The following is a 21,036-nucleotide window of genomic DNA, read 5'->3' as shown; positions in this document are numbered from 1 at the left end:
TAAAAATGCCCCAGATGTTATTTTCACTAGATTACAAAGAAATGCCCTATACCAATCAGAAGGAGTTGGCTGCAAAGGAAAAGGAACATTTGGTTTACCTAGCAGCTATCAGAGGCATGATAAAGGCACATTCACCACTGGAGATGCAGACAAGGATTAGCAGTGAGCATAGAACAATAACTACTGATACATTTGTAATGATGTTGCCTGGGAACACAACACCAATGTTTTCCGCTCGGAGACCAGCACCTGTTTCCCCACTTAAGAAAAAGCTATCTTATAAAAAGGAAATTCATATGAACATTAACATTGGCAAGGCTGCAGCTAACATGAGGACAGTGTGTGCTTCCATTGTGCGCGGGGAAATACATGGTTTATGCTCTTCCTTGTACACATAAGTGCTTTTTGTTGAAGCTAGTTGCTACATATTTCAGTGTATCTTAGTATGCATCTTCCATCTGAAACCTGATTAGCTAAACAGTAACGGCCATTTTACTATCATTGATCGGATTATTTTTAACATCCTACCAGTAAATTCTTCATTTGCATCCACCCAAATGCTCATTCTCTCTGCAAATGAAAGATTTAATATTCTGGGCAGGAATATTCGTGCTTTAGGCACTTTGCATATGGGCAATGTTATTAAAAGAGCGACTTCCACTTGCTCTCTGTCTGTTATTGCCAGACCTAGTTTGTCCCAGTGGTGCTTCCGTAGAGGCTTGTTAAGTGAGCCAGAGAGATCCACAAGAAAGCTCTGCCTGCAATGAGATAATAAAGCATGTTCCTGTTACGAACTGACTGAGTAGACTGTGTTTCTATGATACTACATGGGCCATATTTTCTCCTCCCTGAGGTCCTCTTCCCTAAGGTCATTCTTTCAAGGAGGAAACGGTTACTGAAGAAGTACTTCTAGCAGCAGCTGAAGCAACAGCTTTTGTTGTGTCTGGGTGGCAAAACATGGGTGGGAAGATGACTCCCCCACCTACATTTCACTTCCCTTCCCTGCCACTTTATTCACCTTATTCACCTTATTCTGCACCCAAGACTCCAGAACTGTCCAGGTATGTTAGCATATCAAGAGCATATCCACTAAGCTAGCTCGCTGGTAGGCTTTGGGCCACCAGTTGCCATTTCTCAACCTCACCTACCTCACAGATATCTGAAGAAGTGTGCATGCACACGGAAGCTTATACCCAGAACAAACTTAGTTGGTCTCTAAGGTGCTACTGGAGAATTTATTAATTTATTAATTTATTTTGACTGCATCAGACCAACACGGCTACCTACCTGAATCTATCTCCCAGGGTTCTTGTGCCTTAAGATCCTCATAGATGGCTCTTCCCTGCATCCCATCCTGAGGACACTTGCCTTTTGTGGTGATGCTTGGAGAGGACCCTCTCTGTGGTGGTGCCCCATCTGCAGAATGCCCTCCCTTTAGCTGTGCAACTGGTGCCAGCCTTGTTAACATTTTGGAACCATGTCAAGACTTAAGTTTATCCACCTGGGCAATTTCAGGGTTTTACTGTTTGACCTGCTCTGCCAGTGTTGTCCTCTCTGTTGTTTATTTAGAATTGTATTGTGTGGGTTTTTAAAATATATATATAGACAGACTGCACTCCAATCTACTATCTGTATAAACAGAAAGGCAGGTTTTATTTTTTAAAAATAAATAAATAAATAAACAGTAATTGTGAGGATAATCAGGCAGGGTAGCCTTGTATGCTACTCTCAGCGATTTGGAGGAAGGTCAAGTTTTGGTTTTTAAAAAACATTTTTTTAAAAAAATTATTTTGCTCCTTGCAGTGCACAGAACCTAAATGTTACAGTTGCTGATTATCAGAATACAAGATGTTTCAATTGAGTGAAGGGGATATATGTATAATTTTTTTCCAACCATAAAATAAATAAATGCAACCTTGTAATCATAAAAAGGCCTTGCAACTGAGCATTGGATTGAGCTATAAAAAAACATTGACCTCTAGCTGGGTTAGTTAATCATGCCCTGAAGCATGAGAATAAAGATGTTCTCACCTTGCCTTGCATGACAATGACTCAGGTGTCCACTGCCTGTCAAGTGTAAAGATATGCAAAGTCTCCACCTACTTCACCTAAAGGACAGGATATTCCGAGGGTGGAGAAGCAGAATTAAAACCATGCATGAGTTTGTTTTCACATAGATAAAAAGGTGTTTAAAAGAAAGAGATGTAAAAATGAGGGAAAGATATGCAAGTGAGCCTGCATGCTCCCGAAAGGGCCTTGCCAGCTGATCAGTCCCTGCTGCTATGCCATGCCCTGTGCTGCAAGTCTCTCAGGTAACAGGTGTCTGGTTCCCCAGTCAGTGTAACTAAAGGATGACCTCATAGGGGTGGAGCCCTGCTAGGCTGCAGAGGTGGCAGTCAGGTGAGCCAGGTAAGAAGTGGAACTTGGAGCAAGACAGCTGATCCATTGGAGAAGCTGCTCCATTCACCCAAGCAACAAGCAGGCAAACACACCTCCTGCAAGGGCGAACCAGCTTAGCTTTTCTACTCAATCAGGTTTCTTCCTTTTCCATCTCCTTTCTTTTCCTGCTCTGGTCTGGAAATGGACACCAAAGAGCCACCTGGGAAAGAAAGTGTGGGGGCCAGGAAAAAAAACTTGACCTTCATAAGGCACAGGCTGTACATGCTGGAGAGGAGGAAGACAGACACGGTGGTGGAGAGTCATATTTCTGGAGACCACAACAGCTCTGGGACTTTGAGGAGGAGTCAGTCCGACAGGAGTGAATACAACCAGAAATTACAAGGTAATAAAAATGAGGAGAGGAAGGGCTTGAGGCTGCAATCCTAACCCTACTAACCTGGGAGCCAGCCTCATGGAATTCAGTGAATCTTTACTTCTGAGTAGACATGGCTAGGACTGCATTGTGACCCACATTTCTGAAGTACTGGTCTAACTACTGGAAAACAATTCCATACCAGAGAAGCTTGCATGTGATGGAAGGTGGTGAGCAGGTTAGATGTGGTGGAAAACATTTTTATGGAATAGATCTTATTAAGCACTTGCCAGTATTATTATTGTTGTTGCTGTTGTAAGAAATAGGTTCTCCACTGTAGCACCACTAAGCTAGGAAATACTTTGAAGGGAACCTAGTTCATCTCACGTTGAGGGGAAGTGCGTGATTAAATGCAATTTTGTAGCATTATAACTGTCATACTGCTCCTGCTGTAACACTTTGTAAGTAACACAAGGGGCAATTTTAATGCATTGAAGCCACGCATTGAAATATACAGACAGGGTGAGATATTTTGTATGCAGCCTTAAATAGTAGGAAGTCACCTGGTGAACATTTGTCTTGCGGGGCGGGGGGAGATGCTTTGATTTGGTTATTTTCTTGTTTGGATTAGGAACAGGTGATCTGAGACAACATACATTTTCCACCCCTGCACACCCCTGAGGCCACACATAAGTACAATGATATTTTATTTTACACATATCTATTCCCTTTGGGCAGAAGGGTGTGTTTTCTCTCCTGCAAACTGCAATCCCCAGTGCTATTTATTGCACAGCTGTCTCCGTGAATTCAGCAGAACTCTGATCTCCCAGAGTGCAGGGAGAAAAAACATAGTTCCTAGGACTTGTAGCAGATTTGAAATAATGAAAATAAAGTGCCGTTTCTGAGCAGGGAAAATAAAAATGCAGAACCATCTGTGCACCATTAAAACGACTTCCTAGACAACTATCCTCTAAAAGAGGGTTAGGCTATACGATCAACACGCCAGTTCTACGTATGTTTACCTTTAAGTGTGCATAGGATTACCAGCAAAATGGTTTAAATAACTACAGTGAAATTTCTTTTCGCCTCACTGGAGGAATGCAGTCTGTAAAACTATACTGGTAATACGGAACAGGTTTGGTTATACTGCCCTAAGGCCATGTCCCCATAGGCTTTCACCCCCCCCCCCTTCCAGGGAGAACTAGATCTCTGTGATGAACAATAGTCCGTGTTGTTCTTAGTCCCCCCTCCCTCCCTCCAGCCCTTTTAAAGGGTACTGCAGACACGGCATTTCCTTATATGCAAAGGCTACCTGGCAGAACACTTCGGCTGCACAGAACATTCTTCTTAACACACAAGGAAACAGCATGTGTGCATTTGCTTGGTGTGTCAAGGGCAGGCTATGTTGCTCTGCTATATATACAGACCCAGTGCCGGCAGTGTTCTGCCCACCCCACCTTCCACAATACCTATTCAGTAATTCCAGGACGTACTTTCATGTCATATGATCTAGTTCCTGGTGAGCGCTAAATATGCCCCAGAGCTTACGTGCCCGTTGGACCTGGCCCAATTTGCATGGGAACTAGATTTCACAACTTTGCCTAGCCTGTTAGTGGCATTTTGTAAATTTCTCTCGTTTGATGTCGGGTGCTGAATACGGTTGACCTTGCCATTGAAACATTAGACTTTACACTGCAATGCTATGGTTCTATGATTCACAGTAAGCTTGTTTTATTGTTCAAAGAGCATTGCCTATCAGGGCTGTCATTCCATAAAAGAGAGTCCAGTCATTCATTTGATCACATGAAAAATCAAATAGCCCCATAGTGTGGGTTCCCTTGATCAAGATGCTCCCCGTGGATAGTTCCCCGGGAAAGGAAGTCTCCCTTGCTTCCCTCACTTCTGGCTTCAGTTGCTGGATACCAGGAGAGGACAAGGAATGCGGATGTTTTTGCTCCTTCTCTGTGCTCCTCTCACTGCTCTCCTAAAGAGGGCCTGCACAGACAAGCCAGGAGGGGGAATAGCAGGGCCAGGAGACCCCATGAATTGGTATTGCTCCCCCTACTGGGGTGTGAGCATTAGCCCAATGATACCAATCCCCAATGGCTGACTTGAAGTCTCAAACCTATAAGGGCTGCATGACTATGCATATAGGTCAAGGGGCGGAGTCTGCTGCTGTATACTGCTCTGCCATGCACACCCCATTGTGTCCAATGGTGCTTTAAATACTTGCATTTTAAAAGTAATGCAAAACAACGTTTTTAAACCTGTGGCTTGATTTACCGGAGTGCCTGTTTTAGTCAATCAAGATGTTTTCAGGCTACAATCCTACACATGCTTCTCTCGCAGTTAAGTAACTCAATAAGGGCTTGCTTTTGAGTTTCTGTAGTATATACCTGCGAAAGATTGCACTGCAAATCCAGTTAACAAGTGGGACTTTCAGCAAAATGCTGCGATGTCTTGTTCAGTGTCTGAGCCAGCCAGCAATGCCCTCTTCAAGGAAACTCCATTCCACCCCCTCCCTCCAACAGACACTTAGCCCTCAGTGCCCACTGAACATGCTCAGATTTGTTGCTGGGTCCCTGCCTCTTTAGATAGTACTTGTTGAGTGTGTGTGTGTGTGTGTGTTGCTGCAAAACTTTGGGATTCCCCTCTCCAAGTCAGCTGATCTCTCCCTCTTGTTTGAGATGGGATGGGGGAAGAACCATTTTGGTGATATAAGGATTGGCACCCGCAGAACGAGCTGGCTGTTAGTATATAGGAAGTTGCAGTTCTATTGTTGTTGTTTAGTCATTTAGTCGTGTCTGACTCTTCATGACCCCATGGACCAGAGCACGCCAGGCACTCCTGTCTTCCACTCCCTTCCCAATTTGGTCAAACTCATGTTGGTAGCTTCGAAAACACTGTCCAACCATCTTGTCCTCTGTCGTCCCCTTCTCCTTATGCCCTCCATCTTTCCCAACATTAGGGTCTTTTCCAGGGAGTCTTCTCTTCTCATGAGGTGGCCAAAGTATTGGAGCCTCAGCTTCACGATTTGGCCTTCCAGTGAGCACTCAGAGCTGATTTCCTTCAGAATGGATCGGTTTGATCTTCTTGCAGTCCATGGGACTCTCAAGAGTCTCCTCCAGCACCATAATTCAAAAGCATCAATTATTCAGCTATCAGCCTTCTTTATGGTCCATTTCTCACTTGCATACATCACTACTGGGAAAACCATAGCTTTAACTATACAGACCTTTGTCGGCAAGGTGATGTCTCTGCTTTTTAAGATGCTGTCTAGGTTTGTCAGTTCTATTATATATGTTATAATATACTTTGTTGCCTGGGTCATCTCTCCAAGACATAGACAGAAACACACACTCATACCTGGATAAAAGTCAGATCCAGTAGAATTAAATGGAAATTTGCATGATTTTACATGAGGTCTCAAAAACAAACAAACAAACAAACAAACAAACAAAACCACAATGCTGGTCATTGCAATACTAACTTCTTTGCATAGGTGGCTGTAGGATTTCCCCCCCAGAAGGAAGAGGGGAAAAAGAGGGGCCTGGTGATCTACGTAAAGGAGAGCCTAGCACCGAAATTTTTGTTTAAAGATGAGCAAGGGAGAATTTTGGCAATTGAAATACAATCCCAAGGAGAAAAAGTTTTGATAGTAGGAATTTATGCACCGAATGAGGGGAAGGCAGAATTTTACAAGAAGCTACATGAGACACTACTGGACTATCTGGACTATTCGAACATCATTATGATGGGAGACATGAATGGGGTGGTCTCCACTTTGATGGATAAGTCACAAAATCAATTAACCAAGGATGGCAGACTACCGAAAACTTTTTTTGAACTGACAGACAATATGGATTTGATTGACATCTGGCGGACAAGGAACCCCCTAGGTAGAGAGGGAACTTTCTTTTCTGAGGCTCACTCATCATGGACGAGAATCGACCAAATTTGGATAACTAGAGGGCTGGCACCGAAGACTACAAGAGTGGAAATCTGCCCAAAGACTTGCTCCGACCACAATGCCCTGAAGATGGAATTGAGATTTACACCAGCCGGTTCCTTCAGATGGAAAATGAATGACACCCTCTTTAGAGATCAAGAGATCGTAAAGAAGGCCCAAAGAGCTTTAAAAGACTATTTTGAAATCAACTTGAATACTTCAGTGGAAAAAAGAACAATCTGGGACGCCAGTAAAGCTGTAATGAGGGGGTTTCTGATACAACAAAATACAATTAAGAAGAAGCTCTGGAATGGGAAAAAGGATAAAATATTGGAGAAGATAAGAGACGGAGAAAAAAGGTTGAGATCTAAACCAAAATCCAAAGAGATCTTGCGAGAAATTAAATTCCATCAGGCACAATATTTGAAATTGATAAATCAAGAAGTGGAATGGAAAATCAAACAAATGAAACAAAGATCCTTTGAGTCAGCAAATAAATGTGGGAAACTGCTGGCATGGCAGTTGAAAAAAAGACAGAAACTTAATTATGTTACCAATCTAGAGGTGGAAGGGAAAAATATTCAGAAACCAGGTGAAATTAGAAAGTGTTTCCAGAAATACTTCAAAAAGTTGTATACACAAGGGCCTGAGGAAGTGTCTGAGATGGAACGATTTTTGAAACTCAATGGCTTACCAGAACTGTCTCAGGAGAAGAGATCAATCTTGAATTGTAAAATAACACAACAGGAAATTGAGGATGCCATCCAGAATATGCAGCTGGGCAAATCTCCAGGCCCAGATGGGCTTACCTCCAAATATTATAAGACATTAAAAGACTACTTGATTCTACCACTAATGGAGGTTTGCAACCAGATTATGGGGGGAGGAAGGGCACCGGAAACGTGGAAAGAAGCTTTCATCACATTGATACCTAAAGTGGAAACTGAAAAGACTCAACTTAGGAACTACCGTCCCATCTCACTCCTAAATGTGGATTATAAAATATTTGCAGACATTTTGGCAAGTAGATTGAAAAAGGTTTTAAATGAAGTAATCCATAAGGACCAAGCAGGCTTTCTTCCTGGCAGGCATTTGTTTGACAATACTCGGAATATAATCGATATTCTGGAACTTTTACAAACAAATATTAACACTAAAGCAGTGTTAATTTTTATCGATGCTGAGAAGGCCTTTGACAATATTTCTTGGAAATTTATGAAAAAAAAATTGGAAGGGATGGGTGTGGGACGGGGGTTTGAAAATGGTATAGAAGCAATTTATTCAGAACAAAAAGCTAAGTTGATAGTGAACAATGTGGTGACAGAGGAGTTCCATATTGAAAAAGGAACACGCCAGGGGTGCCCACTATCCCCCCTACTATTTATATCAGTCCTGGAGGTGTTGCTGAACATGATTAGGAGGGACCGGCAAATACAGGGGATTACGGTCGGAGTGAAACAATATAAACTGAAAGCATTTGCAGATGACTTAGTAATAACATTACAGGAGCCAGAATCTAGTACAAAAAGAGTTTTGGAACTGATACAAGAATTTGGTCGGGTGGCAGGATTTAAGTTGAACAAACAAAAAACTAAAGTTTTGGGGAAAAATTTGACGCCTTTAGAAATAGAGGAGTTTCAGAAGGAAACAGAATTAGTGGTGGTTAAGAAGGTGAAATACCTGGGGGTAAACTTGACGCCTAAAAATTTGAACCTGTTTAAGGATAACTATGAGAAATGCTGGTCAGAGGTTAAGAAAGATTTGGAAACATGGTCGAGACTGAAGCTTTCCTTGCTGGGCCGAATTGCTGCTGTTAAGATGAATGTTTTGCCAAAAATGTTGTTTTTATTTCAAACCTTGCAGGTCGTGGACAGAGTGGAATGTTTTCGAAAGTGGCAGAGGGACATTTCAAAGTTTGTCTGGCAGGGCAAAAAGCCCCGAATAAAGTTTAAAATACTAACTGATGCAAAAGAAAGAGGGGGATTTGCCCTGCCAGACTTAAGGTTATATTATGAGGCGGCAGCCTTCTGCTGGTTGAAAGATTGGTTTTTATTAGAGAATACAGATGTCCTAGACCTGGAAGGCTTTAACAATTCGTTAGGATGGCATGCGTATCTGTGGTACGGCAAGGCAAAAGCACATGGAATGTTCAAAAACCATATTGTCAGGAAAGCAATTTTTATGGTCTGGCTGAAATACAAAGACTTACTTGAAAGTAAGACTCCGAGGTGGTTATCACCAGTGGAGGCTAAGGCGAGGAAAAAACACAGTATGGAGGCCGGTTGGCCGAAATATTGGGAACTAATAGAAAAAGTTGGTGACAATTGGAGGTTGCGGAGCTTTGAAAACTTAAAAGAAAAGGTGCAAGATTGGTTTCATTATGCCCAAATTAACGAGGTTGTTAAGTTGGATAAAAAAATAGGATTCCAGGTGGAAAAATCGAAGCTTGAGACAGAGTTATTAGAACCAAAGACCAAGGTTTTATCGAGAATGTATAACTTGCTGCTTAAGTGGAATACTCAGGATGAGACAGTGAAATCAGCCATGATAAAGTGGGCTCAAGACATTGGTTACAATATCATGTCTGAAGACTGGGAAAGGTTATGGACCACCGGTATGAAATTTACGGCATGTAATGCCTTGAAAGAAAACATCATGAAAATGGTATACAGGTGGTACATGACCCCAGTCAAGCTTGCTAAGATATACCATATGTCTGATAATAAATGTTGGAAGTGCAAGGAGGCTGAAGGAACATTCTTTCACCTTTGGTGGACCTGTCCAAGAGTGAAGGCCTTCTGGGAAATGATCTACAACGAGTTAAAAAAGGTGTTTAAGTACACCTTCCCTAAAAAACCGGAAGCCTTTCTCTTGGGTATTGTCGGCCAAAAGGTTTTAAAGAAGGATAGAACGTTTTTTATGTATGCTACCACTGCAGCAAGAATTTTGATCGCCAAATATTGGAAGACTCAAGATTTACCCACGCTGGAAGAGTGGCAAACGCAACTGATTGACTATATGGAGTTGGCCGAAATGACTGCCAGAATCCGAGACTTGGGAGAAGAAGCAATGGAGGAGGACTGGAAAAAATTTAAGAATTATTTGCAAAAACTTTATAAGTTATATGATTTATAAAATGACGCATAATTTGAAATGCTAGCCCCAGCAATGAGAGTGTAATATTTATGAAATTGGAAAACAATATTGAAGGGATCAAAGTTTAAATGTTAAAAAGGATAATACTTTTTGTTTTTAGAGTAATTGGACAATAAGGGATTTAAACTTGAACTGCAATTGGAAGTAACAAAGAAACACATGAAACAAGGTTACAATTTGCTGATAAATTTATTATTAAGAATGCATTGTGCGGGAGATGTGGGGAAGTTCGATGGAATGTTGGAACAAGCTGTTGAAGGGTTATGATTTTTCTTTTTCTTCTTTTATACTTTTTTTTTCTTCTTCTTCTTTTTTTTCTGTTTTCTGTCTATATCTGGAAAAAAATGCAATAAAAATATTTAAAAAAAAACAGAAGGAAGAGGTGGACTGGCAGATAAGTAAAACACTGGGGGATGGGGGGAAACAGGCTAGCTTCTCACCAGAAAAATAAGACAAATAGTGCTTGTATATTTTGCCTCATCTCAGGTTCTACAAATGATAAAAACTTGTTCTGGATCCCCATCATTCTTTGTACTGCATCTCCTCCTCCATCCATGCATCTCTGAAAAGTGGTGTTGTTATCTGTGAAATATTCCTTATTAAAATTTAGAAAGTTGGTCCTCCAAGAATGTTTCTGAAATCTCTTTCAGTGGTTTACCAATGCTGCTGTTGGACACATCTCAAACTTCCCCCCTTTTCTACTAACTTTGACAGGTTAGTGTAATTTAAGTGGATAATTACCATCTTCAAGCTGGCAGTGCACTACAGAGGTTAGGGAAAAAATAACACGGGTCTGTGGGAGGTGGGGTATATGCAACCCATCAAGGCAGTGACTTTCTTTCCTAAGCTAAAGTTTGTATAGGGCAGGGCCTTTTCCCCCATCTCTCAGCCCTTATGGATGCTGATTCTTTCTTACTGGTTGCCGAATTTCCTTTAACTCTGGAGGTTGCCCATGCAGGTCAGTCGCACTTTCTCTTCAATGGATTTGTTTCCATTATTGATGTCCTGCTGCATGTGTATATATAGCCCTTTTTCCTCAATAGAATCAAGTTACAAATAGGAATACAACAGCCTATAATGTTGAGGCTATAATTACATAGGGCAGGAGGGACCAGCAGGTAGGTAAAAAATATGTTCTATGGGCCTTTATTTCTTCCCTTTTCATATTGAACTCTTTATTAACAAGACACAGCATTGTTCTTTTGGATAAAAAAAGGTAAATTTAACTGAGGTTACAGTGACTACTGATTTCTTGCCCCCCGAAAGAGGAAGCAGAATTTCCAAGCAGGCTCAGTAACAAACTGGTGGAATCATAGCATTGTTGGAAAGGAACACAAGGGTCATACGCATAGTCCAACCCCCTGCAATGCAGGAATCTTTTTGCCCAACATGGGGATTGAACCCACAACCTTGACATTAAGAGTCTCATGCTCTACCGATTGAGCTAACCCATGGCCAATAGAATTCTTTCGACACAGGTGAAAAGAGCTCCTTGGATGAAGGGCAGGATATAAATTTAATAAATAAATTCTGTGACCACTATTCTTTGGTGATGCTGCAAACCCATCCCACCCCAAATTCCACCCCTGTAACTTTCAGAAATGACTATTGCAGAATCCATACAGGGATCCTTTTATGCATTGACTTCAGAAATTATCACCCAGTGAGAAGAGAAAATGGTCACCTGAATCCACCAGAAAAACAATTCACCGTGAGGATATTATTTCATATGAGCAATTTTTCTTTCTTTCATTGAGCTCTTTCAACACTCCAGAGAGCACTCGGTTAGCAATTAAAAGACTCTATGGTCAGGAAATTGAAACCAGATATTTCCTGGAAGGGATGCCTCTTTCATATCTATTGCCAAAAAAAAAATAAAAAATAAAAAATAAATTCATTGGAAAACAAAAACCAGTGTCTGGAGTTTGGATTACCTAATCAATAATCTGTCACTGGACCTGATAGTATCAGAGCACTCTCAAATTTGGTGGCAGTTCATGCAAGGTCACAGAGACTATAATGTTTCCTCTGTTCAAATACTCTGGAAAGCTAGATACACACGTATTTTTAGAACTTCTTTATGCCGAGCATCTACGCTATGAATCAGTATCATACCGCTGTAAATGCTTCTCCCAAAGCTTCATGGGAAATGTAGTTTGATAAGAGTACTGAGAGTTGTTAAGGATACTCCTATTCCACTCACTGAGCCAGAATTCCCAGAGTTCAGTGGGAATAGCAAATTGACAGTTAAACTACTCTGAGAATTGTAGCTCTGTAAGGGGAATAGGGGGACGCGGGTGGTGCTGTGAGTTAAACCACAGAGCCTAGGACTTGCCAATCAGAAGGTCGGCAGTTCAAATCCCCGCGATGGGGTGAGCACCTGTTGCTCGGTCCCTGCTCCTGCCAACCTAGCAGTTCAAAAGCACGAAGTGCAAGTAGATAAATAGGTACCACTCCGGCGGGAAGGTAAATGGCGTTTCCATGTGCTGCTCTGGTTCGCCAGAAGTGGCTTAGTCATGCTGGCCACATGACCTGGAAGCTGTACGCTGACTCCCTTGGCCAGTAAAGCGAAATGAGTGTCGCAACCCCAGAGTTGTCCACGACTGGACCTAATGGTCAGGGGTCCCTTTACCTTTTACCTTTACATAAGGGTAATAGGGGTCTGCTAGCAACTCTCAGCACCCTTACCTAACATGCTACCAAGGTCATTCTGGCCGATCTGACCCCTGACAACTCCCTGACCCTGCTGCCAGCCCCACTGTGGCACTGGCAGCCACAACCCTATCTGCCACACACCTGATGGCATAATTTGGGGGGGGCAGCTTTGTGGGCCAAATTTTATCCCTGGTGGGTCATGTTTGGCCTGCTGGCCTGGATGCTGGACTAAATGGGCCATTGGACTGGCACATCTTCTTATGTTCTCATGCTTTGGTCCAGCATCATTGCTCCTCTGCCTTCCCAGAATTCCAAGTAGTCGTGGGGTGAGGCAACATGGGGGTTGGCTGTGTGGCTACAAAAGACTAAATGTGGCATGGCTCCAAGGCACCAAACGGCAATCTTTCAGCTGGCAAGCACATAAGCCAGTAAGCTTTGGCAAACCAAGTGGTTCCATTCTCTCCCCCCCCCCAAAGGAAATATTCAAATAATGGCCATGTGTGTGTGTGTGTCTTTTTAAGTGGCATGTAGCACAGCTGGGTGTGCTTTCTGAAAGTTTGCACACTTAAAAGGGCTTATTTAAATTCTTGAATGGAAGAATCCATGCAGTGGAAAGACTGGAATATCCACACTCCTGGCGGCAGACCCTCCCTCAGCCTGTCCCAATACTGCCCCCAACACACCTCTTGCAAGCTGATGCACAGAGAGTTGCTGCAGAGTTTAGAGCTGCACAGCTTGCCAAGGGCTTTGCAAACACACACACACATTCTCCTGCCACTCTCTCACTCAGAGAATCACACACACACCCCATTACACCTGTGGAGGTAAGTGCAGAGATTTACCTTGCATGACATGGGAAATGGTTTGCTTTTTACTATTGTTTTTATTATTCTAATTTTTCCAATATACTTTTTTTTTTGTTTGCAAAGGACACAGGTAGCTTATTTGGCAATGTCATCCCCTCGGGGAGAGCCTTGCAGGCATGTAACCCGACACCACCAAGGACAATCAAACCACCGAGCTCCTATTGTATTGCGTAATGGCAAGGAGCCAAAAGCAAGGCTTCCCTTCCCCCACATCCACCCTGCTGTGGATGCAAATGTCTAATTCAGAGAGAAGGGTGTCTGGTGCTTGGAATACGTGCTTTTGGGTACATTACTCCAACTTCCATGCCATTACTATCAAATCAAGAGTAGGATGTGCAAGCTCTTGACTTGGAACGTAGAAGCCCTCCACTGAGCTAGTTAGAAAACAAATCACATTATCTGTAAAACACAGGGGATTGAAAAAAAGGATGGTCTCTTATGGGGGACAAAAATGACTGCTGATTGGTGTGTTCTCATTGTTCTGAGTTTTACAAAGGTATTTTAAAAAGTTATTGTTGTATGCATGTTTATATTTTGTTGTGGATTGCCCTGGGCTGCCTAGGGAGGAAGGATGATCTAGAAATGTGACTAATGAGTACATAAACAAATAAACCGTTGCTCGGTCCCTGCTCCTGCCAACCTAGCAGTTCGAAAGCATGTCAAAGTGCAAGTAGATAAATAGATGCCGCTCCAGCGGGAAGGTAAACGGCGTTGCCGTGCGCTGCTCTGGTTCGCCAGAAGCGGCTTGGTCATGCTGGCCACATGACCCGGAAGCTGTATGCCAGCTCCCTTGGCCAATAAAGCAAGATGAGCGCCGCAACCCCAGAGTCGGCCACGATTGAACCTAATGGTCAGGGGTCCTTTACCTTAATCAACAAAACAAAACCCTATAGAAAAGGTGGGCATCCTTCCTACCACTCTCATATACAGTGGTACCTCAGGTTAAGTACTTAATTCATTCCGGAGGTCCGTTCTTAACCTGAAACTGTTCTTAACCTGAAGCACCACTTTAGCTAATGGGGCCTCCTGCTGCTGCCGCACCGCCAGAGCAAGATTTCTTTTCTTATCCTGAAGTAAAGTTCTTAACCTGAAGCATTATTTCTGGGTTAGTGGAGTTTGTAGCCTGAAGTGTATGTAACCTGAAGCGTATGTAACCCGAGGTACCACTGTATATCAAAATGATGTGAGTGGCTGCATTTGAAAGGCAAGCCAAGCCATGGTTTACTGTGTTGGAAACAGGCCGAGGTGATCCTCAGGCTCTTATGCTTCCTCGTACTTTCATTTGGCACGGCTGTGAGAAGTTCATAAGCTTTTGCTTATGACAAACTACGACTGAACTTCACCTTGGTTTGTTTGAAAGCAGCAAAAGTTGCTAGCCCTTACTGATATTTTTCTTACAGAAAAAATGGCACCACAAGCAGGGTCCTTGGGGCCAGTTGGCTCACCCCTGGAAAGTGAAGAACAGCTGAACAGGCGTCTGATGGCTAGAAGGCACAAGATAATTACAGAAATGGTGCAGACCGAAAAAGACTATCTCAATGATCTGGAACTGTGCATCAGAATAGTGGTTGAACCATTGAGAGGAAGGCAGGTAAGGAAATCCTGGGTTATCACAGCTGTGTTTTGGCAGGGACAGGTTTCTGATAAAGATTCAGTGTTACTCTACTCAACAATGAATAGCGACTGAATTCACATTAAGAATTTCCTTTGTTTTTGTCCATGTTCCTCTGACCTATTTGTATTTTTTATTTTATGTTACCTGAAATATGCTTAATACCAGGATTTTGGGACAGTGCAATGGTTATTTATTTATATAAATGTTTTTATTGGTTGATTGCAGTTTTAACTGTTTGCTATATAGGTATTGAATTTTGCAATTTTATTCCCCAGGGGTGTGTTTTTTGTGGAGGGTGGGTAACAAATATGTTTCATATATAAATGTGTATTCATCATCTAGCGTACTCCGAGACAGATGAACCAAGAGAGAAATCTCACCCTACTGGCATAAGACGCTTGGTCCTCCAGATGGTGTGGGACTCCAGCTCCCATCAGTCCCAGAAAGCATGGTTAATCGTCAGCGATGATGGGAATTGTAGTCCAGCAACATCTGGGGGACCACAGGTTTTCCACCTCTGGGTCCCCCCAGATATGGGTCCCCCTAGATATGGTGGACGTATTCCTCATTGTTGTTGTTGTTTTGCTATGGGGGCACTCTACAATTGTGGAGATCTTGATGGGTGGAGAGCTCTTGCCAGTGATGCTTCGGTTGGCTCTAGCCAGTGCTGGGCTCTGAAATGGAGCATGTCAGCTGTGGACCTCCTAAATGCATTCCCCTGAGAGAGACCTGAATCAGAGTTGCTGTAGCTAATCTTCCCATCACTCTGCTTTCAAAGGGGGGCATTTGTAAAAGATCTGCTGGGCTGAATTTTTTGGTGAATCTGCTGTCTTCAGATGTGTTGGCAGATCTGCCATATCATAGACACATCCTACCTGAACTACCTGACATCCTTAGGATTTTTCTCGCTTTTTCTGGATTAGACACCTTCTGAGGGTTAGGATACTTCCTTCTTTTGGCTATGAGCAACCAAGGCAGAGTCAAGTTTGAATGGATGGTGGACAGGTGAGTTAGGGGCAGTGGTACCTAGAAAGGGGTAGTCATTCACTGTCTGGAGTGAAAACCATGGTATGTGCTCAAAGGTAGTGTTGCAGCCTTGACTGAATTCCATTGCTGAGCAAGCACAGGTTAGGAGCCTCTGAGGAACACTTGCCTGAGAGCAGAATCCACATATAAAGCCTGACAGCCCAGAGGTCAGGCATCCAGATGATCACAGAGCCAAGGGTCAAGATGGAGACCAAGGTAGGGCTGGGAACCATAGGCATTGTTCCCGGCATCTGACTACTGCCGAAAGCTCCGTTTAAGAAGCCCAGAGCCAGCTGGTTCTCATCAGTGCCTCTTCTTCTGTGAAGGCTCATCAGCTGCAGGTGGAGTCGCTCCGACTTCATCCCCTTCAGGCTGCTGTTCAGTAGGTGAAGCTGACCCCTGGCTCATGACGGGTAGTGTCATGACAGACAGGTAGTAAAGCAGAAGTGGGAGGCCATTTTCAGCCAAAGGAAAGCATTCCCTTCCAGGCCCCCATGGGCCAGAAGCAAAAGGAGAAGGAGAAGAACGTGTACGTTATATGGTTGTACAGCAGGCTAGTTAGTTTCTACATACACACAGACAGACCCCTTTCTGCCCTCAGTCCAAGCAAGCAAGGGGCATGACCCAGAGTCCAAGGACACGTCATTGCTAGGCAAGAGCACTCAAGGAGAGTGAGAAGCAGGGCTCTTGAAGGGCTGAGGAGAGGCTGTGATGTGGAAAGAGTCCTGATCTCCCACCTCTGGGCTTGAAGGGAAGGCCAAGGAAGACCTAAACTAGAAGAGGAGGAGGAGGAGGAGTTTTGATTTGATATCCCACTTTATCACTACCCGAAGGAGTCTCAAAGCAGCTAACATTCTCCTTTCCCTTCCTCCCCCACAACATACACTCCCCCACAACAAACAAATAACAATTTGACACACAGCTGTGAGGCATTTACGAGCTTTTTTGCGGAGAAGGTCCTGTTGCTCTGCCATGACCTCCTTGCCAATTTGGATACAATAAAGGAACTGGAGGCCCCTCGACTGTCCTCGGGTCCAGTATTGGACCACTTTGACCGGATATCCCCAGCCGATGTGGACAGACTCCTCCGAGCTGGAAAGCCCACCACCTATCCTCTTGACCCGTGCCCGTCTTGGCTGATTAGAGCGTGTCCAGATGAGGTGCGGGCCCCCCTGGGTGATATTATCAATTTGTCCCTTGGCACCGGGATATTCCCAGGGGAACTGAAGGAGGCAGTGGTGCATCCGCTCTTAAAGCAAACATCATTAGATCCCTTAGATCTATCCAATTACCACCTGGTTTCGAATCTTCCATTCCTGGGTAAGGTGATTGAGAGAGCGGTTGCTGAACAGCTTGGTAGGTTTCTGGATGAAACATCGGCTCTCGATCCATTCCAGTCCGGCTTCCGCGCTGGTCATGGGACCGAGACAGCTCTGGTCGCCCTAACAGATGATCTCCGCAGGCAGCTGGATCGAGGCGGGTCGGGGCTGCTGATTCTCCTAGACCTGTCAGCAGCCTTCGACATGGTCGATCACGAACTCCTGGACCACCGCCTTGCCGACGTGGGGATCCAGGGCACAGTCCTTCAATGGCTGCGCTCGTTTCTCTCTGGTCGGGGACAGAGGGTGGCGCTTGGGGGGAATTGTCATCGCGCCACTCCTTGGTGTGTGGAGTGCCTCAGGGTGTGATTCTCTCCCCGATGCTTTTTAACATCTTTATGCGCCCCCTCGCCCAGCTTGTCCGGAGTTCTGGGCTGGGTTGCCATCAGTATGCCAATGACACCCAACTCTATCTGTTGATGGATGGCCATCCTGACTCGGCCCCAGACACACTGACCAGATGTCTGGAAGCTGTGGCTGGATGGTTACGTGGGAGCCGGTTGAAGTTAAATCCTTTGAAGACAGAGGTCCTCTGGCTGGGACGGGGCGATATGGGATTGAGGGGGCAACTCCCATCTCTTGTGGGGGTGCAATTAGTGCCAGCATCGTCCGTTAAGAGTTTGGGTGTAATCTTCGATACCTCCCTCTCTATGGAGGCGCAGATTACAGCTATAACAAAGGCGGCATTTTTTCATCTCCGCCAAGCTAAGCAGTTGGCTCCTTATCTCTCTCGCCCTGACCTAGCCACTGTGATCCATGCGACGGTCACCTCCAGACTGGATTATTGCAACTCACTCTACGTGGGGCTGCCCTTGAGACTGACCCAGAAACTCCAGCGAGTGCAGAATGCCGCGGCGAGACTCCTTATGGGGTCTTCGCTGCGAGATCATATTCAGCCGGTACTATACCAGCTGCACTGGCTCCCGGTGGAGTACAGGATCAGGTTTAAGGTGCTGGTTTTAACCTTTAAAGCCCTATACGGCCTAGGACCCTCGTACCTACGGGACCGCCTCTCCTGGTATGCCCCACAGAGAAATTTACGTTCTGCAAATAAAAACATCCTGAAGATCCCAGGCCACAGAGAGGTTAAGCTGGCCTCAACTAGAGCCAGGGCTTTCTCGGCCGTGGCTCCAATCTGGTGGAACGCTCTGTCACAAGAGACTAGGGCCCTGTGGGACCTGACATCTTTCCACAGGGCCTGCAAGACATAGCTGTTCCACCAGGCCTTTGGTCAGGGCGCAGCCTGACCCCCTCCTCTGGCAATCTGCACAGAGTTTTGCTTAATGGTTGCCATCAATTTGATTTTAATTAATTTTATAATGTTTTTAGAATGTTGGATTATTTTGATTGTTGTTAGCCGCCCTGAGCCCAGCTTCGGCTGGGGAGGGCGGGATATAAATAAAATTTATTATTATTATTAAACACTCTGTGAGGTGAGCGGGGCTGAGAGACTTCGGAGAAGTGTGACTAGCCCAAGGTCACCCAGCAGCCACAGGTGGAGGAGCGGGGACTACTGCTCTTAACCACTACACCACACTGGCTCTATCCCAGACCCCATCCCAGGCCCAGCCTGCAAACATTTGTAGGCCAGAGGTGAGGGGAGGCAATGGACTATCACTGTTATGCTTTCCCCATGTCTCTGGAGTCTTGAGCAGATCCCCGAAAGCCCACCAACCATCAAGTTCCTTCTTCACGCCCTAGCTGGTCCTACCAGTTTTGCGGACAATGCGATCCTTCAGCAACATTCTTTCTAAAGCACTGCACCGTTCAGATAAAGTCACCACGGCTCTGTGGACAGCAACTGTGGGAAAATACTTTGCCGAGAAGCAGAACAAGTCCCGAGGGACTGTGGTTTAGACAGCGAAGCTAATGGAAGTGCTTACTACAATTATATCTCTCCATGCAGATTTTCCTCCGCCGCTCTGTTGTTCAGCAGGGGCTTCAAAGCTGTCTAGCTACCATTTAGATGGCAACATGCTGTTGTTTTCCCAGAGCTATCAAGGCAAAACCCTGTTAGGAATCCCAGCATGCTCTGCGGGCAGGAGCTGTTTTCACCTGCTGGAATACAGCAGGAGTGATGGACAAATTGCAACTTGTCAATGATCTGCACCACAATTGCACTCTTATATCATAGCCCACCTTGAAGCCTTGGCACAGAGCATCCACAACTGTGTCATGTTACAAGAACACCTCTTCCTTAACACAACTTTTTTGGGGAGGGGGTGTCGGTCCAGTATAACTTTGAAACATATTTTTGCTGATCAGAGAAAGCTCTATTTAAAACACCGACACCTAACATGCTGACTTTTCTTTCTGTCTCTGGGTCAGTGCAGAAGTAATATGTTGGCCCTTAACTGAAATTAAGAGATCTTGTGCACCCAACTAAACATGTAAAAGGAAGTCCTTCTTCATCCAGCCCTTAGTTAAACTATGGAATTCCCGTGGATGGCTTTAAAATAATCATAACATTGGAATTGACATCCCAATGGGAGTAAGACCCATTGAATTCAGTGGTATTTATTTCTGAATTAACTTCCTACACACAGCATGGGATTGTGCTGTTAGAGGGACTACGGCCAAACCTACAATTTGACAGTTGTACGCTCTGTTCGTTTCTTTTTAATAAAGTGGCTACCGACTTATTCTTCTCAGGACAAATCTCAGGAAATCTGTTATTCTTGAATGAAGAACAGAATTTAGCTGAGACTGCTTTGAAGTTTCTTATGCACTGAAAATGTTCCTGGGCTCTGTAATCAAACATTACTCCCACTGGCAATTACTGTGGTGTATGATTGTTCCCATTACTACAACGTGCAATTTGATTCTTTAGGGCTGTATTCTGAAAGCGGCTGGGTAAATACACAGTTCTGTTACTAATGAATACTAATGGGCAGGCATGTTTGAAGGTGCTCACCTATCTGCCAAAATCAACACTATTGTTAGCGTCATGCATTGCTCCTTGCTGTATGCTCCACGATTTTTGCAGGCTGAGTCATTCTCCCTTCATCTTAAAAGGCAAAAACCGATGGGGGCAAAGGAGAGCTGGATTGTTGTTTTCGAATGATTCCAAAGGAACTGTTTTTGATGGGCAGCAACTGAGAGCATCAGAGAAGCATGCTGGATCAGGCCTGGTCTTACAGAGACCCACCGGAGGCCAGTGAGAAACCTACAAACAGGATTTCAGCACAATGCACACTCCATGTTCCTGTGGTTTCTAGCAACTGGTATTCAGAAGCTTTGCTGCCTCCAGCCATGGAGGCAGAGAATGGCCATCATAGATGGCAGCCATCAATAGCCCCTCTCTTCCGCCATGAATTTGTCCAGTTCTCTTTTATTTATTTTACTTATTTTTTATTTTTTTTTACATAACACAACCCCCACCCCCAATACACAAATCCACCCTCATTAAATGTGAACATGACGTACAGTGAGCCTAACATACAACAATACAAACAACCAGATAAAAGACTTCCTTTATCCTGTATCTGGCCTCCTTATTTACTTCTTATAAACTGTTTCCTTTATGAATAATTATTAAGATTTTTCTAATTATAAGTTAGATATCCACAAAGTCTCCTGCAGACATTAATCGAAACAAGTCCAGGTATGTATTTTAGGGCACTGTTTTGTGAAGTATT

At 44.1% G+C, this 21,036-nt stretch overlaps 1 protein-coding gene across 2 annotated transcripts in view; it reads left to right on the top strand.

The window, feature by feature from the left end:
• Positions 1-2,417: 2,417 nt before the first annotated feature.
• ARHGEF38 (Rho guanine nucleotide exchange factor 38) overlaps positions 2,418-21,036 on the top strand; it is a 59,171-nt gene continuing 40,552 nt past the window's right edge. For both annotated transcript variants that reach the window (XM_081209343.1, XM_081209342.1), the window contains exons 1-2: positions 2,418-2,782; positions 14,779-14,969. In XM_081209343.1, coding sequence (XP_081065469.1) covers positions 2,581-2,782; positions 14,779-14,969 — 393 coding nt within the window. In that variant the 5' untranslated portion in view covers positions 2,418-2,580. The remainder of the gene's footprint in view (positions 2,783-14,778; positions 14,970-21,036) is intronic.

This window comes from Podarcis bocagei (genome assembly GCF_964188305.1).
Source record: "Podarcis bocagei genome assembly, chromosome: 9".
Lineage (NCBI taxonomy): Eukaryota > Metazoa > Chordata > Lepidosauria > Squamata > Lacertidae > Podarcis > Podarcis bocagei.
This window is presented reverse-complemented; position numbering and strand designations above follow the sequence as displayed.